At 52.1% G+C, this 27204-nt stretch overlaps 1 protein-coding gene, 1 long non-coding RNA gene and 1 pseudogene across 4 annotated transcripts; 1 reads left to right on the forward strand and 2 right to left on the reverse strand.

Annotated features, from left to right (window-relative positions):
- The first annotated feature begins 9045 nt into the window (after window positions 1–9045).
- On the forward strand, window positions 9046–10210 carry LOC120701823 (annotated as a pseudogene).
- A 1777-nt stretch (window positions 10211–11987) lies between these two features.
- LOC120702825 (exocyst complex component EXO70A1-like) lies at window positions 11988–17555 on the reverse strand. Of its 3 annotated transcripts, none has more exons than XM_039986787.1 (3): window positions 15654–17555; window positions 14403–15425; window positions 11988–12413 (listed from the first exon to the last, which is right to left on the reverse strand). In XM_039986787.1, the coding sequence occupies exon 1, from the start codon at window positions 17463–17465 to the stop codon at window positions 15933–15935; it is 1533 nt and encodes a 510-aa protein (XP_039842721.1). In that variant the 5' UTR covers window positions 17466–17555; the 3' UTR covers window positions 11988–12413; window positions 14403–15425; window positions 15654–15932. The 3 variants fall into 3 exon arrangements, with proteins under 3 accessions (XP_039842721.1, XP_039842720.1, XP_039842719.1); XM_039986786.1 differs by having other exon boundaries at window positions 11988–12416; XM_039986785.1 differs by lacking the exon at window positions 11988–12413 and having other exon boundaries at window positions 14037–15425.
- Window positions 17556–20196: 2641 nt separating this feature from the next.
- On the reverse strand, window positions 20197–22915 carry LOC120702826. The gene is made up of 3 exons (XR_005686545.1): window positions 22890–22915; window positions 22405–22528; window positions 20197–21937 (listed from the first exon to the last, which is right to left on the reverse strand). It is a non-coding gene; the product is annotated as an uncharacterized LOC120702826 (long non-coding RNA).
- Window positions 22916–27204: the final 4289 nt, after the last annotated feature.

The raw sequence follows: 27204 nt of genomic DNA on the forward strand, positions 1-27204 counted from the left end.
TGCTCTCTTTTTATTTCCTATTGTATGTGCTAGCTGATTATTGTCAACCTATTTTTTAGATGAGCACATCAAGTAAAAGTGACACTGATTCATCTAGTGAGAGTGAAAGTGACACTGATTCAACAGAAGTACTGGTAGCATCAATAGTCACTCTCATTGCTATGGATCACAGTGAAAAATATCTTGGTAAAAGAAAGAGACCTCCTCCTCGCCAATCTGGGTATCAATGGGTCATGGATCAGCTGCAAGTCAACAAAGATTGCTACAACATGTTTCGTATGAATTGTCATATTTTTGCCAGGTTGCATGAAACATTGGTTGAGAATTATGGGATTAAGTGCACAAAACGTATGAGTTCTGTTGAAGCCCTGGGAATGTTCTTGTGGATGTGTGGCGGTCCTCAATCATTTATCACTGCTGAGAATATATTCAAGAGATCCACTGAAACAATTAGTCAAAAATTTAATGAAGTGCTAGAGTCTGTCAATCTACTAGCTGGAGACATCATCAAACCAAAAGATCCACAATTCAGAACAGTGCATCCAAGGCTTCAAGATGATCGGTTTTCACCCCACTTCAACAATTGCATAGGTGCCATTGATGGCACACATGTTGTAACGACCCGAAAAATTCACCAAATAAAGCACACGCTAAATTTTTTTTTTCAAAACTCTTTCCGTCGTTGAGCTCGAGAACCTCCTAAAACCTGAACCCTAAATTCTGAAAAATCTTTTCTCTGTCCCGAACACCCGATTCCCAACTCCCGGTTCCATTCGTCGATTCCACCTTCTTTTTTTCGCCGACCGTACCTTGCACTCTCTCTTTTTCCTCACCGCCCGTCGCGATCGTCGCCGCGAATCTCTCTTTCTCTTTCCCCCTCCCTGCCGCGTGCACCCGGGCGCCGCTTGGCCGATAGCGCCGCGCGTGCCCCACCTCCCCCTGGCCCGCGCACGCGTGATCGGCGCTGCGCGTGGCCGACCGCGCGCCGCGGATCCGGCGCAAATCACTCCCCTCTCTCTCCCTCCCTCTCTTTCTCTCTCTCCATTTCTTTTTTCCATTTTTTTCCTTTCTTCCTTTTTCCTCTCTCCTTCCTCTCCCCTCTCCCTCGTCACGCGCTTGGCCGGCCCCGTCACCTCCTGCTCCACCCGACCACGCTCCCCACCTGAGCACGCCTCCCCCCCTGGACCGCGCCCCGGCCGCACCAGCTCGGCACCGCCCCTGCCGCGCGCGCCCACGCTACAGGGCAGCCCCGCGCCCCGGCCGCCTACCGCTCGCCGCGCGCTCACCACCCCCCCCCGGGCCGTGCCCACGCGTACGCGCGCGCACGCGCAGGCACAGGCTCACCACGGCGCTCGGCGTGCCGAGCCGCGACGGCCACGCCGCACCACGGCCGCAGGCCTGCGCGCCAGCCCCGCACCGCCCGCGCGCGTGAGCACGCCCGCTCCAGACCGCCTCCGCGCGTCCACGCACACGCGCCACGACCCGCGCGCCCGCACACACCACGGCAGCAGCACGCCACCCGCCTCGCCGTGCCACGAGCACGCGTGCTCCACACGGCCAAGCCACCTGCCCGCGTTGACGGCCGCACAGCACCACCTGCAATGGGTCGCCGCCTGCCCGACACATCACGTCCCGCCTCGCCGCGCGCGCCGTCGCCCTATGCACGTACGACGCCGGCGACCTTGGCACAGCACCGCCGTTGACGCCGGCCACCACGTCCTCCTCTCCACCGCCTCTCCTAGCCTATAAAACGTGCCCCGAGCTGCTCTCCACGCCACCACCGAGCTCACCAAGCTGCGCAGCCCGCCGCTCGTCTTCCTCGCTGCTCCAATTCCTAGCTCCTCTGTTTCTTCCCCAAAAGCAGAGCACTCTCGTCGATCTCCTCCGCGAGGCCATCGCAGCTCGATTGCTTCGACGGTGAGCATCCTCGTACCCTCCTCTACCTTCCCCAACCAGCACCCCTTCTTCTCCCTGCTGCCAGCGAGCTCCCCACGACGAGCTCTTGGAGCCGCAGCTATGGCTGCCACGGCTGCCGTAGTCGACCTCCGTTTCCTATGCCCGAAGTCGCCAAAGTGGAACCCCCTCACCCTCCTCTACCTCCCCATGCCCTCGGCTTCGGGAACGGAGGCCGGGAGCGCCGTTTCGGTGGAGCTCAGAGAGCTCGTGCCTGCTGCCATGGCGGCGCTGAGGACAGGGACGATGTCCCTCTGTTCCGTTCCGTGAGGCCGTGACCCCCTCCCTCCTTTAATTTCTTTTTATCAGCCCAAGTAGTAGTCACAAGGCCCAACCAACACAAAGTCCTGCGATGCTGCCACAAACCGTGCGGCTCTCTCCCAATTATGTTAATCCATTTTCAAAATTATTTAAGCACCCAATCTTATACCTATATTATCTCACTCAATTCAACTCTGTTTCACCCAATTCTTTTTTTTCTAAATTCCTAAAAACTTATACAATATCTGTTGTACCTATTTTCCAGGGCAGCCTTGATATTTTCAGAAATTCTAATTAAGCCCTATCACTCCCAAAAATAATTACAGATCGGTTCCTAGATTCTAATTTAGCCCGTAAACACTCCTTTAACTCATCATTTCATGCGCCAAAAATCCTTCGATCATCCTGAAACTTTACCACACCATTTCCTATATTATTCAGACCATGCTATACAAAAATCTCCCAAAAATATTCCTTCTACCAATGTTTCCTAATTTATTTCCGATTCGAGCTCAACGATAAAACTTTTATTTCTTTTTTCTTGATTGTGTGTTTGTTTGTGCGTGTCGTAGACCACGGTGTGAACGAAGGAGAGCCCGTTGACGAGCAGTACTGCGAGCCGGTGAACGAGGACCAGTTCCGCGACCCCGAGCCCGAAGGACAGGACCTTCCCGAAGGCTTTGAAGACAGCAAGTCCAATCCCATCCTTTGATGCATGTTTTCGTCCTAGTTTTATAAACACAACCCAATGGCCTGCTTTATAAAATTGCATATATTTTCGCTTGCATGAAAACACGGTTGGATAGCCACCCCTTGATTTGTGATGACCATTCCTTGACCACCTGGATTAATGTCTGATTTTGTTTGGACGTTAATCGATATTAGAACGCTTAGGACTTTATTCATAAATACTTTTTGTTTTATAAAGAAAATGTGTGCGTATTGGGAAGGGATAAATGTGGTGTTTTTGAAAAGTGTGTTTAGACGGGATGGATGGCATTTCTGCGTGATTTGCCATTTGGTGTGCTCGTGCCTGTGTGGCAGGGCAAGGAAGGGAGATATCCATCTTGTCACAACTAAGGACCGAGTTGATGTGTCATCTCACCTAACTCCACTATCGTGCAAACCACTCGACCGTTGAATGGGCAACGGCGTAGCATAAATCCCACTAGTTGGTGTGATAGCCATCAGGAGGGCTGAGAGCAACGGGTGACCAAGGAGAAGGGATATGCTCGGTGTGATTTATACCCCGGTTATACCTCAGAGATAGGTCGATGACCCCTTGGTGAATCCCGTGATGGCTAGTCAGGCTTAGCTAAGGTGGGTAATGGCTATGTTGGGATCTACACCGACACGACGGTGTTCGAGTTGTGGTATCCTACTTGTGGGTAAAGTTGCACACCTCTGCAGAGTTAAGAATCTATTCGAATAGTCCGTGCCCACGGTATTGGGCAAGTTACGGTGTGGTCACATAACTAGTGTTTCTTTGGGATGGGTTGGTGTGAGTTGTTTTGGAATTGTGTTCGGCAGTTGTGCCGTGTGCTATGACGGACGGGGAGTCCGGTAGCAGTTTAAAACTTAAACTCCGTGTTTCTCAAAACAAAAACTATTTTCCGAAATGTTTTGGTTAAATGAACCCCTGCATAAAATTTAGCTTTTCCGCAAATTAAAGCCATAACCTTATCCTTATTTTACCTGTGCATGTTATTCTGATTTAACCTCCCTCCGCGGGGGTGGTTGAACTTGCTGAGTACGTTTGTACTCACCACATTCTCTATTTTTTTACAGAGGAAGACCCAGACTTCGTACCAGACGACGCCGAGTAGGGTTATTGTTCTACACCCAACCTTACCTGTGGAACCGGCCCTATCGAGATGCCTCCGCTGTCGCAGTACTCTGAGCCCGTGCTAGACCCCATGTGGTTTGCGGTCTGGTGTTATGTCGTAGCTTGGTTAATTATTATTATTATCTGTATCGAGTGTCCTCCAAGGTTTGTACGGTTTTGAACCATCTGATGTAATAAATGTGGCATCAACCTCCTGGGACTGATGTTTTGTATCACATTTAAGTTCTCTCTTATGAGGGGACGCTTCACATGTACGTGTTGTCGTGCCAGCAAATGAGATGATTCCTCACATTGGCCGTCATGGATACATGTGGCACCCCGGCCCAGGGCTTAATAGGATTAATAGGATACTCATACTAACAAGTTGCAACTTCTTTTCCGGAAGCTAGTCTCCAAAGAACTCCGAGGTTAAGCGTGCTTGGCCCTGAGCAATTTGGGGATGGGTGACCGACCGGGAAATTATTCCCGGGTGCGCACGAGTGAGGACAAAGTGTGCAGAAAAGACATGTGTTGGTCTGTGAGGGCAGTCTATGTCCTAGAAAGCTGTCAGATGTAAGCGGGCCCGGCCTCGGGGAGGCGGGACGTTACAGAATGGTATCAGAGCCGACTCTCGCGGTTTCACGGGCATGTACGGGCGTAAGTGCGGAGGCATGAGCACGGGCGCGTGGGGGCGCAGATGCCACCGGCATGTGCACGGGCGCGTGGCGGGTCAGTGCGCGGGCATCTGGGATGCGCCGTTAGCACTGGACGCACGGACGTGGCACATGGGCTGCTGGCACTGGACGTACGGGACGTGGCCATGAGAGGACGTTCCTGGCTTGGGATTGACCGACGAGGACGTCGGTCTCTTAAGGGGGTGAGCATGTGGCACCCCGGCCCAGGGCTTAATAGGATTAATAGGATACTCATACCAACAGGTTGCATCTTCTTTTCCGGAAGTTGTTCTCCAAAGAACTCCGAGGTTAAGCGTGCTTGGCCCGGAGCAATTTGGGGATGGGTGACCGACCGGGAAGTTATTTCCGGGTGCGCACGAGTGAGGACAAAGTGTGCAGAAAAGACATGTGTTGGTCTGTGAGGGCAGTCTATGTCCTAGAAAGCTGTCAGATGTAAGCGGGCCCGGCCTCAGGGAGGCGAGACGTTACAATACCCAACACAGAATGTCATTGCTGTGTGTGATTTTGATATGAGATTCACATTTGTTGTAGCCGGATGGCCTGGATCTGCGCATGACTCTCGAATATTCAATGATACTTTGTGCCGCTACTCAGATGCATTCCCACATCCTCCTGAAGGTAATGGCCGAAAATCATGTCAATCTTTATTTGTCATGTTGTTCCATATATGTGATCTCATATTATTTTGATATATATGAAAATATTATCTTGTTGATTCTGGATATCCCAACAAGAAAGGTTTCCTAGCTCCCTACCGAGGGCAAAGGTATCATTTACCTGAATTTCAAGGTGGCCAAAGGCCAAGTGGTCTTAAAGAGGTTTTTAACCATGCTCACTCCTCTCTTCGTAATGTGATTGAACGTTTTTTTGGGGTGCTGAAAATGAAATGGCGAGTTCTATTACATATGCCAAGTTTCCCGGTTGAGAAGCAAAAGAAGATCATCATTGCATGCATGGCACTTCATAACTTTATTCGAGACAACGCTTTGAGTGATGAGCTATTTCAAATGTGCGATGAGGATGAAGAATACATGCCAGAGGTTGATTCATCATCATCAGAAGAAGAAGTGCATAACAGTGGTCCATCATCAGATGATGTTGATATGTGTGCATTTTGTGATTTCATTGCGAATTCCTTGATGGCAGATAGAGGGTAGACAAGTTGTGATGGTGCACAACTCATTTTGTTTGTAAATAGTAGCCCTTTGGTATTTTGTATGGCTTCAAAAATATTAATAGGCCATCTTAAATATTAAGCTATCAAAAAATAATACAAAATATTTATTAACCAAGCTGTTCAGACGAATCATTACAGTTCACAAGTAATCAGGTATTCGTTATAGTAGAGGGTATTTCAGACTTTCCACTCCTCAGCTCAGTAGCCAGCCATCCAAAAGCTTGGTTGCCAAACAAGCCAGCTTATCAGACCAGCAGATTCTCAGACTAGCAGCTTTTCGGACCAGCAGGTGAGCTTCTCAGACCAGCAGCTTTTGGAAAAGCTCCAGCTACCCCAAACAGGGCCTAAGGCTCAGATCTTCTTTTGACCCTCAACTCCAGGCTTCAACGCGATCCGGCGATCAAAATTGTTTGGATCATTCGGCTTCAAAGCAACCCGCTACGGACTCGAAATTTTTATCCAATCCAATTTTCTGAATCCCGAAGTTCGCCTCCGGCCCTCCCGAATCTCGATGCCTCCTCTCTTCCTCGCTCCTTTCCCCACCGCCCCCACCGCCACCCCGCCTCTCTCTCCTGAGTCCTGCCGGCGCCGGAGGCGCAACCCCATGTGGCGGAGACAGGAAAAGCAACGCCAATGCGGCTGCCCAGCCCGGCTCAGCGTGAGGCTGGGAGCTGGCACTGGCTTGTCCCCAACGTCCGACGCTGGTGGCCCGCACTGTGGGGCTGCGGCTGCCCTTCCCCTCTGTCAGTCTCCACCCGGCAGCCGCCGCCCTGCAGGTAGCGTGCCTGCGCAGTGCGGTTTGCACGACCGATAGCTCCACGCGCCGCCCCGAGCGGCTGCGGCCCAGGCTGCTGCGTGCCGTCGAGCGCTGGCCTGCTGCGGCGCCGCTTGTTGCCTCCCACCAGCCAGCGGCCGACAGGCTACAACCCGTAGCCGGACAGGGGCCAACGAGCCCTGACCCCTCACCCGACCGCCCGACTGGCCGAGTCCCGACACTGACGGCCATAAGGATCATATTTCTCATTTTTGACTATGGATCATATTTTTTTAATTTCTAAAATGCACCCATAGCGTTAGCACGGGCACCCTTACTAGTTGATGAAAGGGTTCTTTCTCTCCCGTAAGGCTCTCAGAACAGAACTTGTTGCAGAACTTAGGGTGTGTTTAATTGGTGAAAAGGTTTGGATTTAGGTACTTGTCGGTGTCCTGACCCGGGGGTCCGGATCCCAACTAGTAAATGCCGCGTGTTTCCTCGTCCCAGATGTTGATGCAAGAGGCAACACAGTAACGCATGGGTTTATCCTGGTTCCGGACACCGGGCCGTACGTCCAGCAAAAGGGGGTGTGCGAGTGCCCTGTATTATCTTGCACCCGGAGTGCTTGTAGTAGGGGGTACAAGCGAGGCGAGAGAGGGAGGGAAGCTCCCAGGTCTCTGCTAGAAAAGGAGTCGGTTGAGGTGAGAGCTCAGTGGTGCTGAGAGGTGACGATGATCGCGAGTGTGGATGACTGTGTCGCTGATGTCCCGAACGTCCCCCCCTAAAGGAAGCTCGCCTCCTCCTTTTATAGTCACAAGGATGGGCGGTGTACATGAGTAGGGGAACGTGGAAGTCATCGTCCTCCCACGAATCGCGGGGGTGCAGTGGTCGGACACTGTAGGAAGTACACTGTGGGGCGTGGCGGTCGTCCTGGATGTCGTCCATGGTCTTGCGGAGATTGCGCCGGCGTCCTGCCAACTCCAGCAGGCGGTGTGGTCGTCACTGTGGAATGTCCAGTCCTCCGGATGTGGCGTTCCGTGGGCCCTGCAGGTCAGGGTCCTGCGTGTTCCAGCGATGACGGGGCACGCGGCGGTCTCGGACCCCTCTTAATAAAGTGCCAGTGTGCGCATTAAGGAGGTCCGAGGGTTGCGTGGAGGTCCCGGACCCCTCGAGGGGGGAGGTCCGGAACTCCGGCTGCGTATGTTGTGCGTCCCTCTCAGAGGGGCACGTGGCGTCGCCGGACTCTTTCCTAAGCAGGAGGCGGGTCCGAGGCCATACGCGTGATGAGGTGGAGTCCGGACGGCCGGAGTTGGCAGGATAGTGCGGGGAGCAGTGCCGAGGGCGTCTCGTCCCGCGTCGCAGGTTTCACAGTGCTGCCACAGCGTCCGGGATGGCGGAGCAGTGACCGGAGTTGGCGGATGGGACTCTGGTCACAGCCACTGTGGGGAATGGCGGCCTGACGCCGTCTGTCCTGAGCGCTGTGGAGGAGTGGTTGGCATTCAATGCCTTCGTACGGCGGGCGGTTGAACGGCGGGGCCGTTTGTTTCTTACGCCGAGGGGTGGCCTCGAGCGAGGCGGAGATGAGTTACCTGCTCGAGGGAAGTTCGCTGCCCTCAAGCGAGGCGTAGATGGTTTGCCCGCTCGAGGGTAGATTCGCTACCCTCGAGCGAGGCGGAGACGCGGGGCGCAGTTGAGGGTCCCGATGGGAGCCCTCGAGCGAGGCAGAGATCGTCCCGCGGGCCCGAGATGGGTGCGAATGTGCCGTATGCTGGGCTTCTTTGAGTCCTTTGCTTTCTTACAAATTGGAAGGAGGCCGTGGGCTTTCGTGGGCCCAGTTGCCTTAACATGTGTTTTCATTTTAGAGTGATCTTAGTACCGTGATTAGGGTGTCCCTAATAATGGTACCCGACAATACTGTAGCATATTTCGTTGTCACTTGACAAATAATGTCCAATCATAGACTAATTAGGCTTAAAAGATTCATCTCGTGCTAATCAGTTAAACTATATAATTAGTTATTTTTTTAAATACATTTAATGCTCCATGCATGTGTCCAAAGATTCGATGTGACGGGAATTTTTTGGAAACTAAACAGGGCCGAAACAGAGTTACATAACTTGTTCTATAGCTTTGCTGCATCAGAAATTCAGAATTCACAAAGCAGAGACGACCAGAGCTCGGATTGTGCAGGATTGCCTGGGTTGAATTCAGAAACATGCAATGCAAGTGTCCAAATATAATACGAGCCATTGTTCATCGTTCGCGTGCTGGTTTCGACACGTCGTGCATATTAATACTGACCGGATTAAATCCTAGGTAACAATCTCCAGGAAAAAAAAGCGAAATTTATTTTGGGTGGAGGATTAGATTTGTTCTCGTGATGGCCTCCGGCGGCTGGTCCTCCCTTCCGGCCGATCTCCTCAGAGAGGTCTCTGGGCTGCTGCCCGCCAACGCCGACCACCTCCGCATCCACCAGGTCTGCACCCACTGGCGAGCTTCCAGCCCTCCTCCACCAGCGTACAGCCCATGGGTCCTTGCCGGCACCGCGTGGTGGTGCGGGCTGGTGCCGATCCGTGACGTCTCCCTCCGCCTCCCTCGCCGCGGCGCGCCGAGGCTGGACGCCGGCGATCCTCCGGCCGGCCTCCCGTACTGCTGCGGCACGTCCTTCGGCTGGCTCGCCCTGGTCGACGACCAAAGGTTCCCGACGCGGCTCGTGCTGTGGGATCCGATCTCCAACGCCCAGATCCCCCTCCCGTGCCAGAGCCCTCTCACCCGGGTCTTCCTCTCCGGCGACCCGCTCACGTCGCCGAGCTGGGCCGCCATTGCTACCCAGCCGAAGGGCCTGCTAGGGCAGACGGCGCTCGTCTGGCGCCCCGGAGACGCCGCCTGGACCATGATGTACGAGGACGGCACCGTACGAGATCGAGGCCATGACATTCCACGACGGGAAAGCCTACTACATCGACCGCGAGATGAACATTATCATCTGCGATCTTGGCACCGGAACCGATGGTGATCTTCCCCCAAAGATCACTCGGATCCACCATGTCCAGCCCGTGGTGAACAGCCTCTGCAGGTGCGACACGGTATTTCACCAAGTGAGTGGCGTCCATCTGGTCACCTGCAATGGTGACCTGTTGCTCGTGGTGCTCCGCAAGCGGGGAAGCAGCCACCTAGCGTGGGCTGAAGTCTACAGGCCGGAGTGGACCTCCTGTGAGAGTGGCTGCCCGGGCGTGTTGCTACGCGAGAGGGTGATGGACCTTGGTGACTACTCGCTGTTCTTGGGCGCCAGTGGTCACACGTTTGCTCTCTCTGCAAAGGAGTTCCCCGCCATCAAGCGGAATTGTATCTACTACACGGGTAGAGCCTATTATGACGACAAATTGTGTTGGATATCCGTGTTCAATTTGAAATTACCCAGAATTTTGGAAAAAGTTTGTTACCCGGAGCCGGGGGAGGTCAAACAAGGCGAAGCCAACTGGTGGAGGTCGTATGCCTGGTTTTGTCCAAGGGCGGCTAGGGCACCCTTCCACAAGCAGCAGTGAGCTTGAAGATTGTCGTTGTTAGTAATAACCTCTCTGTTAGATGCACTTTATGGGCTCACTTAAATTTCCTTATGAAATTATTGTGGTAGCTTTAATGCATGTATTTTTTTTAGTTTATACATAATGCAGGAAGTTTCATATGAAATTTTTTAGTACATTGAAACTTAAAAGATATAATTTAGGGGCCACAACTGCTAAAAGTGCTTATCTTTGGTCTATCTCATCTATTCATATTCTAACTCATATAGATACTATGTATTCTTTATCTTCTCATCTCCCGTTCATAGGTGTTCTTTCCCTTACAACTCAACATGTGTTACATTCCTACATACACGTGGAACGCATGTGACACACATCATACCATATACTTGCATTGAGTTAATGTTTTTCCATGTTAGGTATTGAAGAATGTAAGTAATCTAGAAACATATAATGTCATAGGAGAAAAAGATTAGATGCAGATTTAGGATCACTACTACAGAATAGGCCTTTGTTCCAGGCCATTTGTCCCGGTTGCCTTTGGGCCCGGGACAATAGGTGACTTTTGTCCCGGGTCCAAAGGCTAGCCGGGCCGGCGGGGGAGACAGGGGTCTTTTGTCCCGGTTGGAGGTACCAACCCGGACAAAAGGTCCCCCTTTTGTCCCGGTTGGTGGCTCCACCCGGGACAAAAGGCCCAACCCTTTTATCCCGGTTGGTAACACCAACCCGGACAAAAGGGTGACCTTTTTATCCCGGTTGGTGGTACCAACCCGGACAAAAGGACCCTTTTTGTCCCGGTTGGTGTTACCAACCCGGACAAAAGGCCCCTCCACGTGATAGTTCAAAAGAGAGTTATTCTTTACTGAGTCACATGTACTATTTAGGTGAGTTGGTAAGGAAGCCATGCACTAGGCAATAGGTCTTAGGTTCGAATCCCGCAGGGCGCAAAGATTTTTTAGCGCGAGGGACCTTTTGTCCCGGTTCTACCACCCAGGACAAAAGCCTCCAGGGCTTTTGTCCCGGCGGCCGAATCCCGGTTCCAAAACCGGGACAAATAGCCCTTTGGAACCGGGACAAATGGCCCGATCTGTAGTAGTGGATGTTACTTTAGATAATCTTTGTAGTTGCATAGGTGGGTGGTAATTTGTACTAAGAGTTAAGCTGTTACTTTTAAGTTATTTTCAAAATAGCTAAGGTGTGTAATTTAGATATAGTTTTAGATATTTAGGGGATATCTTCAACTATAACCTCTTTAAAATAAAATACTAGACCAGTAAAAAAATTGATGGCCACATGCATGTTTTGTTCCTCATGATAATTTACATAATTTTTTTTGTAGCGTGTCTTATGATGATCAATGTGGAATCTTCAGAAGAAGCCTCTTACTATTAATTCAAGATGCTTTGCCATTGGACAAGAATCCTATGGTAGCTGAGTATATCTATCAAAATAAGGTAGCTACCCAGAGTCGAGGAGTTCGATTGTGGTGTGGTGGTGAATACTGTAGCAGGATTGCTATATTTTTAGGTGTGGAGACGCTAAAACATTTTTTTTTCTGTGGGTCGACTTGTGGCCAGGGGTGGTAACGGGCCGGGCCCTTTTGCTTCCTTCACAAATTAATTTGAGCCCTAATCAATTTTAGCTCAAAAATGAATATAATTTTAGCCCTGCCCTTATCCAGCCCTATCCTTAAATTTGCTAGGCTAAATTGGAGGGCCCTTTACCACCCCTAGTTGTGGCACGCACGCGCGCTATGGAGTGGTGAGCACCAGCCTCACGGTCAACGTGCCTCAGAGCATCTCCAAGAGCTCTTCTATTATGTTATGTAAATTTGGTGATTATACCCTCTTTGCAAAAAAAGAAAACCATCTAATTCTATGGGGAATCCAAGAGACTAGGTAAAACATGATTTGCTATATTCAAAACTGGTTCCACGTCATCCTATTTCATCCGATCGTTTTCCTTTCCATGCCCAACCCCGTGCCCATCGCAACGCCGCCGCCGCGATCCCGCGACGCTGCCACTGCGATCCCTCCGCGAAGGCACCATCGCATGTCGCCGCCGGCGCCTTCACGTTGAAGCTGCGACGCCCTCATCGCGTCCACGCGAACGGCAACGACGATCGACACCGCACCCATCGCGCCGCCGCAATCCTTCCTGTACGCCGCAAAGGCACCATCCCTGTCGCCGCCTGCACGTGGACGATCGGCGACACAGCGACCACCTGCTGCAGGACGTTCTATCAAATCGAATTCAGGTACGTGATGACTACCATATAGCGCCTTCAATCCATACTGCATTATTGAAGCCGTTTTTTGATGAGCCATGTTTTGAATGCAGACTGAAATCTTGCGTGGTTGATTGGGTATTAGACAACAACATCCTAGACTATGGATTCAGATGATGAATAAGTTTCTGAATTTCTACTATAATAATTCTGAGTAAAGTTGCCTCTCCTTTTGCATTAGAAAACTAAAGGGAATTATCAGTAAGGATCAGACTCTACCATAGTTTAATGCTGCAAATGGTACCTGCTACATGAGAATCAAATTATAAAACTAGGGTGGCCCAAATCTCTCCACCTACATTACCGAATCTGATCTCACTATCCTGACAACTATAAATAAAGGGAAATTGGTCTGGGGCACATCCCCAAATAGTAATTTTGTGCACAGCACACTCCATTCTTTGAAATTGTGCACAGCACATTTCATTCTTTGATTTTTGTCTCCAACAAACCACAGCACATAAAATGTCTTCTTTGCCCTTGCAAAAACCGGACCCACCCGTCAGCTCTCTCCCTCTCCCCGTCAGCAAGGCCGGCGCGCGCTCAAGGCCGGCGGCGGCGCCTCCAAGGCCGATGTGGCTGCAGCAGGCCGTCGGGGCAGGCACGGGCGGCATGGCGGCACGGGCGCCTGAGCTCCGGCGTCACGGTCCAGCGCGTGCTTAGCGGCGCGCGGCGAGGCAGGCGAGGTGCTCGACGAGGCAGCCCCCGACGGACTCCGGCAAGCTGCAGGGCCGCGCCGCCCTTCCTCTGCTCCCTCTCCCCGTGAGGCGCGCCGGCCTTGGAGCTCGCCGGGGTAGCGGGTGGGGCGGGGGCAGCAGGTGGACCGACAGCGCCCCCCTCCATCCTCTCCCTCGCCGGCGGCGGACGGCCGCTCGGGGCGTCGGCAGAGCTCGGCGCGGCGTGCAGGGGCCCCGCGAGCTCCTCGCCCTCCCCGGCCTGCAGGCCCCCTGTCCGCGGCGCCGGCGAGCGCATGGCCACGAGCGCCTCGCCCCTCCGCTCCCTCGCGCGCTGGCCACCGGAGCTGCAGCTTGCGCGCAGTGGCCGGTGGCGTGGATCCGCCTCCTCCCGGTCCTTCCCCTTCCCATGGCGGATCCGCGGGCGGCGGCAGTGGACGGAGCCGCCTCGGCTGCTCCGCCGCGCCCGGAGCAGGGGCAGCCCGGTGGCGCGGGCAGCAGCAGCTCCGCCCCGCCGGCGGCTCCTTCGGCGCCGAGCTCGGCGCGGATCCGCCCCGGGCTCGAGCTCCCCGGCGATGCGTCGCGGCTCGGATCCGGTGGCCAGAGATCAGGGAGTGTGTTGACGGGGAGAGGGAGAGAGATGACGGGTGGGCCCGGTTTTTGCAAGGGGAAAGAAGACCTTTTATATGCTGCGGTGTGTTAGAGACAAAAATCAAAGAATGGAGTGTGCTGTGCACAAAATCACCATTTGGGGATGTGCCACAGACCAATTTCCCATAAATAAATGGTTCAATAAGGAAAAAAAACCTATGATATGCCTACAATCTTTTGTTATGCAGCAAACATGAGATTGACCGACCATGATTCTAATTATAAGCTGTCTAGATGAACTTAAACAATATGATTTTTATTTCAAACCAACAGAATTCAATCACCCTATTCCTATGCACCTGCACTCGAACCTTGCTGTTCAAAACTTGAAGTCTGAACCAGAGCCAAGAAAAATTGCTACTCATCTAGACCAATCACCACCTAGTAAACCCAGGGGCATCAACAATTCCTCATCTCAGGAAACCATAGGACTACTGAATTTTAAGCCTAAGCTACCAGATTCTAAATCGAAGTACATAAATACCAGATTCATCCTGGCGGAATACAGCAAAAGGAACATCAACAATTCCTCATCTCATTGAATCGTAGCATCAGAAATTTGACATCTAGGTGAACCATACCACCAGAAATCGAATCTTACCAAGGTTCATGTCGTCCGCGAACTCCGTTCCGTCACCACCTCTGGCCTCCGGATCCTCAAATCCTTGCACGACCTGTCGGCCAGGAAATGACCACGCAGCGAGGCGGAAGCCAGCTTCTCCGGTCGGCAAGGCACGGGGACGCAGCGGCAGGGACATGGCGAGGCCGGCGGCTCCAAGACTGGGGAACAAGGCGATGCCGATTTGGTCTTGTTTGGTCGCTCGGCACAGCAGCGGAAGAGGTCAAGAGGAGCCGCAAGGTTCGGATGGCGCCGTAGGAAGAGGGTAGGGGGGCGCAGGGCTGGGAAGGCGCCGACGGCAGAGGGCAGGGGGGCGCAGGGCTGGGAAGGCGCCGGCGGCAGAGGGCAGAGATCACCGCAGGCTCGGATGGATGGAGCGCGCAGAGAAGAAGGCACCAGGCGCAGGGGCGGGCAAATCCGCGCGGGAACAAGGGTAGCGCGCGCGCGCGGAAGGGGGCAGCGCGCGGGAGCGGCCAAATCCGCGCGAGAATGGCGCGGGAGAGCTGCAGCGGCGGAGCGGGATCCAGAGCAGAGGTAGGGGCTCTCCTTTCCTTCTTCCTTCTCCCTCCTCTCATTTCTTCTTCTTCCTCAAAATTTTATCTTTCCTTCTCCTTCCTCCACAAAATTTGTAGACGGGGTTTGGGGGGCTTCCATGGGAGCAAGGTGGTGGGGGGGGGGGGGTTTGAGCACCCCTGCACCCCCTGGCTCCGCCACTGGAGAGCTGGATGGCGAGCGCTCGGCGCAGTCCATCTTTGCCCAGCGGTGCCTGCAGGATTCAAGATGAGATAGAAAATGACAGTCCATCTTTGCCCAGCGGTGCCTGCAGGATTCAAGATGAGATAGAAAATGAGGAAGATACAATTTCTGTTGGATATGGACTTTTGTCTCTCTTTTGTTTTTTTAGCCAATTTACTCAAAATAGAAGAGTTGTTGGAGATGCTAGCCGTGAGTCTGAAACTGCAGAGGACGCACGTTCATACGCCCTAGCTGGGTGCCTGATCCTGGCTGTACATGACATGACATGCTCAAATATGTATCGGGTTAATCTTAAATCTTATTAAAAATCGGTAATCAATAATTGATCTAGTATGTTCAAAACATTAAAGTAGGATTTAAGTATGTCAAATAAATTATTTTATTATGTTGAAAAACACAAAATCACATAATTAGTTGTACTACCGTAGTTAGTACACGACGATTGATCCGAAAGATTTTAAGAAAAAAAAGATGTACCTAGTGCCGTAGGCTTCCCGCACTACGCGGGGTCTGGGGAAGGGTTGTCCGCCGCCTTGCCGATCGAAAGGCCTGCCTTTTCTCCGCAGATTGAAGAAAATGATGTAGCACTGTCTTTGTTTCTGAAAAGACTGAGAGGTCATTCTGCTTCGTGAGTCCGGTCACTATGGGTGCTCAAAATCTTACATGCAGTGCTCTTGGTGCTTTTAAAAAAAAATTCTGCTTCGCTGTACGCCTCAGTGTTGACGCGACTTCAGCTGCAGAAAACTCCATCGTCTTCTATCCTTCAAACAAGTCGGAGAGCTGCTGCTCCAGCTCCTCCGCGTTGCGTCCGGGAGCCGCTTTAACCTCCGGGTGCTCCTCCAAATACCGGCGGTACGCCGGCACGACGAGCTCCGACACGGCTTCCCGGAGGACGCCCCGGAGCGCCGGGTCGGGCACCTTCCAGCACCTCTGCGCGCTGCACGCGTTCTCAAACGCCGCGTAGAAAGCGCTCAACGGGCTCCGGCTCCGGCGCCGGGCGGGCTGCTTGGTGAAGAGGCCACCGCCGCCGCCGCCGTCCAGCCGCGACACGACGGGCGCCCAGGACTCGTCCATGTAGCCCTTGATGTGGCCCTCCATGCGCTCCTCTCGGACGCGGAGCCACTCGGGGGGCAGGAAGTCCCGGAGGCCGGAGCCTGCGGCGCGGCGCGCGACGGCGTGCGTGTTGTTGAGCATGAACACCTGGCGCAGTCCCGGGAACGCCAGCGCCGCGGCGTTCTCCTCGAGCGCGGTTTCCAGGCACGAGACCAGCTCCGCGACCAGCCCGCGGCTGCCCTCGCCGGCGCCTGGCGCCGGCGACTCGCCGCCGTCTCCGCCGAGGACGACGAGGTGGAGACAGGCGCGGCTGCGCAGCATGCAGCGGAAGTAGCCCATCCAGAACCCCACGCACGGGAGCACCTCGCCGCCCTGCGGCATCCGCCACGGGTAGCGGGAGCGCACGAACGCCCTGAGGTCGCGCCCGCAGCGCCGCGCCGCGCCCGCCAGCCCCGCGAGCGCGGCCTCGGCGGCCGCCGGGACAGGGTGGTCGGGGCCCCAGGAGAAGAGCCTCGCGAGGACGGTGTACGTCTCCGAGAGCGGGGCGTACATGTCGAGCGCCGCGAGCAGCGTCGACGGGGAGCTCCCGAGCGCGGCCACGGCGCCGACCAGCCTCAGCATCGCGCCGGCGCTCGCGGCCGCGAGCTCCCCCAGAGCGGCCGCTTGCGCGGGCACGAGCTCCCGGTGCCCGAGGCGGAAGACGCGCTCCATGCCGCCCAGCGCCTGCGCCCACGCGCCGACCCTCCTCCTGAGCTCCCGCCGCGGGAGGGCGCCTTCGCCTCCGCCGGACGCACCGCCCGTGTCCAGCACCCAGGCGACGTCGAACCCGGAGAGCCAGTGCGACAGCGCCTCGGCGCGCGCAGCGGCGTCGGTGGGGGAGGCGAAGGCCGGGAGGAGGAGGAGGAGCACGCGCTGCTGGCGCCCGTGGATGTCGTCGAGGGCGCGTGGCGACGACAGGGAGACTTGGCGGATACAGTCGCGGTCGTCGAAGTCGAGCTCGTCGCCGCGGGCGGAGGAGGAGAGCGGGGAGGCGTGGCGCCGGAACTCGCCCTGCTCGTGGGGGCAGAACTCGTCGGCGCTGCTGGAGCCGTCGCTCGAGGCGACAGGCGAGGCCGGGCTGCTACCATCGCCGCTGCTGCTGTTGTCGTAGCCGCCGGAGTCCAGCCGGGCCTCGGCAATGATAGTCCTGATGCGCGCGTACATGGCGCTCGGCGGCGGCCCGGAAGATGTGGCCATGTCGTGCGCAGCTAGAGTCGATCGCTTGCTAGAGTGAAAACACGCTGCTTTATAGCAAGTAGTTATATTATATTATTATAAGAGATTGAAAGTAGGCCCAAGAAGTTGAAATCGGGCTCAAAGCTGAGGTAGAAGAGAATATAGACAAAAATTGGACTATAAACTTGTAGTCGGTTTCAACACAAGAAATAAAAATTTTATGAAAAAAATAATTGAGTTATATATTAATGATGAGGAGCGCTGCTCACACTAGTTCCCTGTATACCGGAGGAAGTGCGTCTGTAAAATTGTACAATGGGATAATATAAACGTTACGTTACAATTCAGTAAGCTCGCGTTTCCTCAGGCCATGTTTAGATGCCAAAATATTTTGGCAAAAAATATCTCATCACATATTTGGACACATGCATAGAATACTAAATGAAGTCTATTTATAAAATCTTTTATATAGATGGATTGTAAATCGCGAAACGAATCTAATGAGCCTACTTAATCCATGATTTGCAATAGTGATGCTGCAGTAACCATCCGCTAATCATAAATTAATTAGAATTGTTAGATTCATCTCGCGATTCACAACCCATCTATATAAAAAAATTTATAAATAAACTTTATTTGGTACTTCAAATAATAAGATTCCTTTTCAAAAAATTTTACCCCTAAACATCTAAACACAACCTTCAGAGGGTTCCCGTATCCTCCTCCGGCCGCTATCACAACCAGGGTTCCCCTTACCGGTGGGAACCGGTCCGGTTTGACCGGTTACCGGTCAAACCGGTCCGGTCCGGTTCCGGTTTGGGCCGGTACCAAACCGGCCCAAATTCAAAATTCAAATTTGAATTCAAAAAATGAAAAATTCCTAAAAATACTTCAAGGTGCGACGAATTTAATGGTGTCAAATTTTCTCAAAAATTCATTCGTTTAACATACTTTTCAGGCATTTAAAGTTAAAACAAAAAAGAAAAAGAAAAAAATGAGACGGCCCATTAAGGCCCACTTGATAAACCGGTCAAACCGGCTGGTAAACCGGTCAAACCGGCCGGTATACCGGTCCAAACCGGTTACACATGCGATTTTAAATTTGGATTTGAATTCAAACCGATCAAACCGCTCGGTAAACCGATCAAATCGACCGGTAAACCGGTCTAACCGACCGGTATACCGGTACGAACCGGTTGAACTGAGTTTTTTGAATTCAAATTTGAATTTGACCGGTTTCTACCGGTAACCGGTCAAACCGGTCCGGTTTACCGGAACCGGAGTGCTCCGGTTTGGGGTTACCGGTTGGGAAAAAAAAACCCTGATCACAACTGCCTGCTTCGCCCGCAGAACCGGCGTCCAGGCCGCAACCCCCCCACCCCGTGCCCCCATCATCTACTGCCGAAGTTGTCCCCCCAGTCCGGAGTTGTCGCTGGAGGTCGAGGGAGAGGGTGGAGCGTAGCCTAGGGGAGGAAGGAGAACCTCACCAGGCGTCGGCGCGGCCTGGGCATCTGGAGAAGGTGTCCGTGCGCACCCCTGGGCGCAAGTAGCCTTGCCAAACCCGAGCTCGCGCTCCGCCTCCTCCGAAGTGGGTCACACACATCGCGTGGGGCACCGCTTCCGCCGCCACCCGTCGCTGGCACCGGCCTCCACCTCCGCCTGACACGCTCATGCGCCTCCGAGGCCGCCCCCGGCCCTCGCTCCACCTCCTCCGACGCGGGTAGCACGTGCCGCGCAGAGCTCCGCGTCTGCCTCCGCCCCGCGCAATGCTCCGCCTCCGACGCCGCCCAGGGCCCCACTCCACCTCCGCCACCGCCCATCGCTGGCGCCGGCGCTCCAGCCCGGTGCCAGATAGCAGAGGCTGGGGACGGACGGTGAGCTACGTGAGAAAAAACGAAAAAATAAAATTAACTTGTGAGCCCTATCTCTTGGTAGTTGGTATAGAGTAGAAATTTAGAGGATAAACGGGTGCGGAGAAAAATGATATAGAGAAGAGAATCTTAATCACTAAGATACAATATTTTTTTTAGAGAATAAAAATATAAGAACATGAATCGAGCAGCCTAAACTGAGTGGGGTGAGAAATGACCTGCTAACCTCCTGCAACTGGCAACCGTTCCACGGCACGGGGACAAGGGACACGGCCACTTGCCCACTTTTTTTTTTTTTTTGAGGGCGCCACTTGCCCACTTTTTTTTTTTTTGAGGGCGCCACTTGCCCACTTTCGAGTGAGCCGTCTAATCGTGCCAAAGCCAAAAGCACCGGGGCACTTGCCCAGAAGCAGGTCGCGTGGACTTGAGCGAGCTGGTCGTCGTCGACGCTTATTGGTCTCCCAGAAAAGTACCGTAGATTTGAAGATGGGTGCGCCGCAATAATTTTTTATATGTAATTTGGTATAATTTGTATATTTTATTTGGTAATGAGCTCTTGTATGGCTAATAATTTTGGATTAGAATTTTAGGTATATCTTGACATATATGGCAACCCACTAGGAATGTCACTGTCCAGAAATCGGATTTCTTGCTACAGCCAAATTGTGAAGAAGGTAGAAGAACCTCTGTGCTATGATCTTTGTGTTTTCCATGTTTCTTATACCAGTCTCGATAGAGAATTTCATAGCATTGCTTCCATTGTAATTTGCAGAAAGTATATATATCCAATCCTACTAATATGTAACATTTTCAAGTGAGTCTGAAAAGAAGCTGAAAACAAAATGGAGTGGCATCTCCAATTCAAATTACAGGCATAACCTATTAGTGGCATAAAAAAAGTACAATACATAAGCGGGCAGGCTGCCAAGCATAATAAAGGGGTCATACTGGAATACTGGGATCCAAAGTTTCTCCCACCATTAATTGTAATTAAATAGTAACTTAGTAAGTATTCTGTAATCTAATATCTTGTCTTGGCAGTAGCTCCAAACCTTGTCTCTATTGTACACGTTCTTGACCCTCTGGTAGTCCTAAGGAAACACATAACTGGGTACAGAAATAAAAAAACATAGACTACAGATACTGATTGCTTTAGGAAAGGTAACTAATCTAGTCAACTCGGTATTTTTAAAGTGCCATATCCTTTGTAACCTGACATCCTTTAAGAGTCCCATGGCGTCCTAATTCGAGGGAGATCAATCAGGAAGACAAATTGGGCATTCTCTTTTGCTAGAATCCTATACATTGCTTATATCACTTTTTCATCTATGCAGCACCGATGCAGGATACGAATATTAGTATCGGCACAGATCAAGTAAAACTTACCATTATCTAAGTGTTTACATTGCAGAAAATAAATGTTGTTTACTCAATAATTATGGCAATCTAATAAGTCTAAAATAACCCATCATGCAATCTATTGAACCAACTTGTTCAACTATAGAGGCATGAGCTCTCCATAGAGGATTCAATACTTGAAATACTTAAAACAGAGAAGTTTTAGATGTTGTATGACTGACAAAAAATATATCAAAAAGACTTTCTCAATAGGCTACTAAAAGAATCCAATATACAGAAATTTCCAATAATCTAAGGCCTCAAGTCCGATAGTCTCCGGTTTCCACCAGACCACATTTCAGTAAAAAGTACCAAACAATGCCTTTTCTGTCTAGCCTTTGAAGGAAACAAAATTAAACTGGTTAAATTTATTGATTGGCCTAGGAATGTGCATTGGACAGTAATAACAAATTAATTGTAACCATCATTTGAACTGTTTAGGTGCTACAATAGAATACACCACACTATTTTTTATTCGAGCACCATTGTTTCAGAAAAAATATAGAAATCACATTATATCCTGTGCTGTTACATTCCATGAAGGCATTAAAGCCGGTAAAGTTTACAACAAACTATATTCTGCAACCCTACATCACTGGAAAATGCTTAACAAATAAGTTTATAAAAGAATGCTTCAGCAATCTTTCATGTACTGCTTGAGCAATCTTTCAATAAAGTTCATATAATTTATAAAAAGAATGCTACTCAAATCTTATGGCAACAGGAATAGATTCCTTGATAAGCAGGATGAAAACAGAGAAAAAATAGTGATGAACTCAGGAAAGTGAAGCCTCTTTCCTCCAGAAAAGCTAGTGAAATGCTTTAAGTACAATGTAATGGTTATAGCTTATACTTACTGAATAGCAGCAGCTTTTTAGATGAGCTAGAGATTCAGGCCCTGTTTGGGACCGTGGGTGAGAATCGTGCGTCGCTTATACACGTAAGCGGCTCGGAGCACGCGTTCGCGATTTTCCCTCGCTTAGTTCATTTTTCCGCGTTTCACGTTGCAGGCGGCCGGCAGACGCGCGTTAGTCGCGAGACGTTTGGCGGGTTTTTTTTGCTTTTCTCGCTCATTCGCGACGCAATCGCGGTCCCAAACAGGGCATCAGTTGCTCAGATTTCAGACATGCTTGTACTATCCCAATTAAATATATCCATAGTAAAATATTTTGAAATTCAGTTTCTGGAGGAAAAATACCAAATTGATGGTTCAGATTGTACACCCTGCAAGGAACAAGAAAGGATGTAAGTAAATAAGAGCGGGGATTTATTGCTGCAAAAAATGATCCAATACTAAAACGAAAACGATATCAGTGATTACAATGAACAGAGCATACCTCCTCCCATCTGGTTCAATTCTCATTCGTGTTCTTGCAGCTTGTAAAGTCATACCCCCTTTTCTTCAAAACGTTGGCCAATTCTAGAAAACAGCTAGCATTCAGTGATAGAGGCAACCATTCTTAAATAAGACACAACTTGCTGGTACTTAATAGTTCTTAAGATTTCTATTCCAATAGAAACGAGACACTTCTTTCTAGAATAAATGAGCAAACAAATAAGTTTCATCGCAAAAATCCACCATGTTGTGATAATAGAGCCTAATTTAGTCTAATTAAATGGAATGAAAGCCAAATATGATACTGTCAACTTCTCAAGAGGCCCAGACTGCAAATAAAAAACACTAAACTCACCATTCCAGTAATGTTTTATTGAGTTGCTTGCTATCCTTGTATGGTAGCCCGAATAATTCCTTCTTGATGTTCTCCACTGCTTCGATGGATATCAATAGAACATAATTGTTCCCTTTACAAAGATCTGAAAAACATAGAAAATATGTAATTAGGTACCTAGACATTTTCTTTTCTAAACTGAATCAAGTTTCACGCAAAACAATGCACGATTTAGGGTTAGATAAGAATGCAAAAGCTGAGAGAAAAAACAACTTAAAAGTGAAAGGATCAGACATGATATTTCTAATTTCGCTCCTCAGAATTAAAATAAAATAAGCTAGCCAAGCAGCAGTGGTACCTAGTCTCTGATTACTGATTACGAGAGGTACATAGGCAATTAAATGCTAAGCAGAAGAGTCAAGTAATAAAGAGCCAATCATATGATGGGCTAGGTGGCCCCAACTTCAGAAACAGTGAGTAATGCACAAAGTTGAAGTATTACTTACCTTCACCGCATCAGGTATACCAACGAATGCGAACGGACGGGCGGTTGTGAGTTCAAGTAGCGTCGCCGCCCACAAGGTTGTGAGTTCCAATCCCGGCTGGGACGAATTTTCGCTTGTTGGTAAAAAAAATCCCCCTCGCTGTGCTCGCCGCAAGACTTGGCCCTCACGGATATGGGCCAGGGTTCGGGGGGTTTTTCCACGGCCGGGAGAAACCGAGTTGCTTCCTCTTAATGAAAAACGGTGGGGTCTGTTCACCCCGGCCACGTTTTTTTAGGTATACCAACGAATAACCACGGACATTCACTGATCATAAAGCCAACTTCACGACCCATAGTGAGGCCTTGCATTGCAGGGCAGCGCGAATGGGAAACACAGATCAGACCAGGGCAAGGCGGCGTGGACGGAGAGAGAGGAGAGACCCGCGATTGACTGAATCGGCAACACGAACGCAGCACATTGGCAGGAATGTCACGCGTTGAGAGGACACTTGCAGAAAAAAGAATTCAATATGCATCAGTTCATCCTACGTGCTTGTGCCATTAACCTTACCATAATGCATCAGTTCAAGCCAGAAAAAGAACTACGAACAAATACCTGTGCAAATGAACATCACGTCCATGGCTACTCGAAGAAGTTCTTCGTATCTAAAATAGTGACATCACCAGGAGGAACTCAGCATAGAAGACCCATAAACTTGGAATCAAGATGCAATTTGGACAACTGAGAAATTCATCACCTTCACCATGAGTGGCGCATCCGTCTCCCAGCACCAACCTCATCAGCTTCTTAAAGCTACCCATGCCAATTGCCTCCTTCTCTCCTACCCGAGCACGAACTGGTAATATGCAGCAGTCAGCACAGGTTCAGCTATTCAATGCTTGATAATGTTGAAGAGTGTATGGACAACAGAATAGAGCTGGGGTAGATTGTCAGTAGGTAAACATGCCAAATTGGGTAAAATAGTTTCGTTTCAAAGAAAAACAATCAGCATATTGGCATACCACGGTACTGCTGACATTGTGATAATTAATCAACATTCTTCCGATAAAAAACACTAATCAGAATTGTTCTGCACAAGTGAAAAGCTATGAAACCTCCCTTCTTTATCAATGAAATAGGCACAATCTCGTGCCCATTCTTATAAAAAAAAGAGAGAGAAGTTGGGAAACCATTTTCAGATAAATACGAAAATGTCTGTCTGATTGGGTTAGTGCAGGAAAAGTCAATCTAATTGAGAATGATATGTTTTCCCTGGTGCCCTAGCCTAAAGGTTGTTAGCCCGTTTGGTCGGGAGGCAACCGGCGGCACCCGCAGGTGGGGGGTTCGAACCCCCACCGGGGCGGATTTTCCCCGCCTGCGGAAAAAACCCCCCTCGCTGCACTCCCGAAGTGCTTGGGATGGCTGGCACGGCTCTGGGCTACGATGCAACCGCAAGTGCGGCTCCGACCCAGTTGCAATGAGTCGCCAGGCCCAAGCCCGGAAAGAGCCGGGGTTCGGGGGGTTTCTCGGTCGGGTCAAACTGGCCTCTTCTTAATTGAATGCCGCGGGGGCGGTCTTTCCCCTGCCGACCGAGTTTTTGAGTATCCTTTCTTGTTTATTGTAGTTACAAAATTACTATGTGAAATGCTGAAAAACAGCGATGTGGTGTGGAACAGAGTCATCAAATCTCTGCATTCTGAAAGCCAGTACTGGTATTTTTCACAAACCAAACTCAGGATCCCAACTTACACCCCCTGGTCCTAAAGGTATTTGAAATCTTGATATAGAAACACAAATCTGGGAGTGAATAAGCAATTGAGTGCCATGCATACCTTCTTCCTATCAAGCTGAAGGCATCTTGCCACAGAATCATAAGCAAGATCATCAACGCTTCCGCAGTTCCGCTCCTGCACTGAGTGATCAGCGATGGACGCCTACCAGCTTCCCAGGCCGCCAGGCCACCCAGAGTCCAGGCCACCGAAGACATAGTCACGTAGGGGGCTGTGCGGCGGCAAACAAGGGCGGCAGGCCAGCGGCGCGGCGAGGATTGCTGGACGGCGGCGCGGAGGCGTCTCGCGATTCCGCCAAAATCAGCCAGTCCATCGCCACAAACTGCGAGATCTGGCGGTCCACCCAAATTGGCCAGTCCTGTTGGCCTTGCCCTCACTCACACTCTCGCGATCAGCTCGCCGGAGTTGGAGACAACACACAAGACATGCCGGCGACAAACGCCGCGGAGCACAAGCTCCTGTATCTTGGCTTGTATTGATAAAAAACGGACTCTGGCAAAGCTACTGAACTAGGAGTACATGGTGTATTTAACCACCAGGGACGCGCCATGGAGGTCTCCTCCACTCACCCGGCCTTCACGCCATGATCAGCACGACGCGCTCAACAAACACCGTGAGAGCCATCCGCTCATCTCGGACTATGCGGCTTCTTCCGTGCTGACCGGCTCCATGTACACATGCACTCCACAAACTTCTAACTGCCTACGACCCTATCCACACGGCAACCTGGGCACAAACATGTGCACGTACTGCACCTAGACTCCAACACGATCAACAGCCCTAAACAGCCGTGATCCAAACTGCAACACGCACGCACACATGATCCTCGACTCCACAACGTGTCGCACCCGCGCGGCGCGCCCGACCTCGCCGCAGCCTCCCTGCTGGCGCCCACGCGCACGAACACAACGCGACACGTAACACACACGGACTCACGCACGCCCGGAACAGACATGGCGTGATTATTCCTAACAAACTCCCCCTAAACACGACATGATAAACTCCGGTCTTCACAGCAGCGCCGCCTTTTCCTCGATGTCGGCGAGCAGCGCTCGCTCCTTCTTCTTCTTCGGACAGTCCCTCGCCTTGTGTCCGCGTACGCCGCAGTCGAAGCATTTGCCTCGGTAGTGGCTCCTACCACGCCCCGAGCTTGTGCTGCTGCTGCCGTCGTCGTCGTCACGATCGCTTCCATGGCCGTCGCGGCAGCCGCGCACCTGCTCCTTGCCGGTGTGCCGCCGCCGACGCACCTCCCACTGCTCCTCAGTGAGGAGCAGCTGCCCGGCGTTGCCCCCATGGACAGCCTCATGTTCTTCGGCGTCGGCGTCTTCCACAACCTGAAGCCGGCCGACGAGCTCCTCGATCGACATGTTGTTGAGATCGCCGAACATCTCGATCGCCACCGCGCACTGCTTCAGCCTCCTGGGGACGACGCACAGCATCTTCTTCACGACGTGACTGTCCTCAAGCTTCTCGCCAGGCTCGCACAGGCTGGTGATGAGCCCATTGATGCGCATGGCGAAGTCGCCGACGCTCTCGCCGTCGCGGAACGTCAAGTTGTCGAACTGCTTCATGAGGCGTTGGATGCTCGCGTCCTTCATACGGTCGTCGCCGGCGTGCATCTTCTACACCGCGTCCCACGCCTCCTTGACGCTCTTCTTTGCTGCGAGCCCGGACTTCATCTCCGGTGGCACCCCTCGGAGGATGACGACCAGCGCCCGTCGATCCTTGCTGCGGTCGGCACAGCCCATCTCCACAGCATCCCAAACCTCCATGCCCTCCAAGTGGACCTGCATCTCCAGCGCCCACTCCTGGTAATTTACCTTCGACAGCTTCGGAACCTCCCCCGTGAAGGCGGCGACGCGCTCCACCATGACCGCACGCGGTGAGCTGCTGCCATCACCCTTTGGGGAGTCGCCGATCTTCATCTCCGGCTCTGGTACCAAGTCCATGGGCGTCACCGGTGGCCTGGCTCCCGCGGCCGACAGCGCGGTCGCAGCCACCGCGGGAGGTAGGGGCAGCGGCGGGGACGCGGGCATCTAGTGCTCTCACTCGTAGGAGATGAGCTTGGGCTCCGCGCCGGCATCCCCGCGACAGAGGAGCTGGAGGCGCCCTCGCCCGCGGTGTCCGGGGTATGCGGGCCGCGGCGGGGCGCTTAGTCCTCTCCGTCGTAGGAGAGCGCGAGATGCCGCCGACACATATCGGCTTTGGCGGCGGCAGCTGCGCTGGGAGGGAACTGTTGGCGGCATGGATCTCGAGGCGGCGCTGCAGCTCGGCGGGAGCTCCGCCAGCGCCTCTGCGAGCCACGCTCGCGCCGCCGCCACGATATGTGTGGGCGCCCGCCGTGTCCCGTTCCCCCTTTGTGGGCGTGCGCCGCCACTCATCCTCCCCTCGCCATGAGGCGACGTCGAAATTGAGGAAGGCCGCGTGCTGATCTTTCGAGGGAGGGGCATGCGAACGGAGAGGAGAGGGAGGGCGCGCCAGCCTTCGGGCGGAGCGAGAGGACGGAGATTGGGGAGATTGGGGGGAGGGTGCGACGGCGAGGATCA

This window comes from Panicum virgatum, chromosome 4K, assembly GCF_016808335.1.
Source record: "Panicum virgatum strain AP13 chromosome 4K, P.virgatum_v5, whole genome shotgun sequence".
Lineage (NCBI taxonomy): Eukaryota > Viridiplantae > Streptophyta > Magnoliopsida > Poales > Poaceae > Panicum > Panicum virgatum.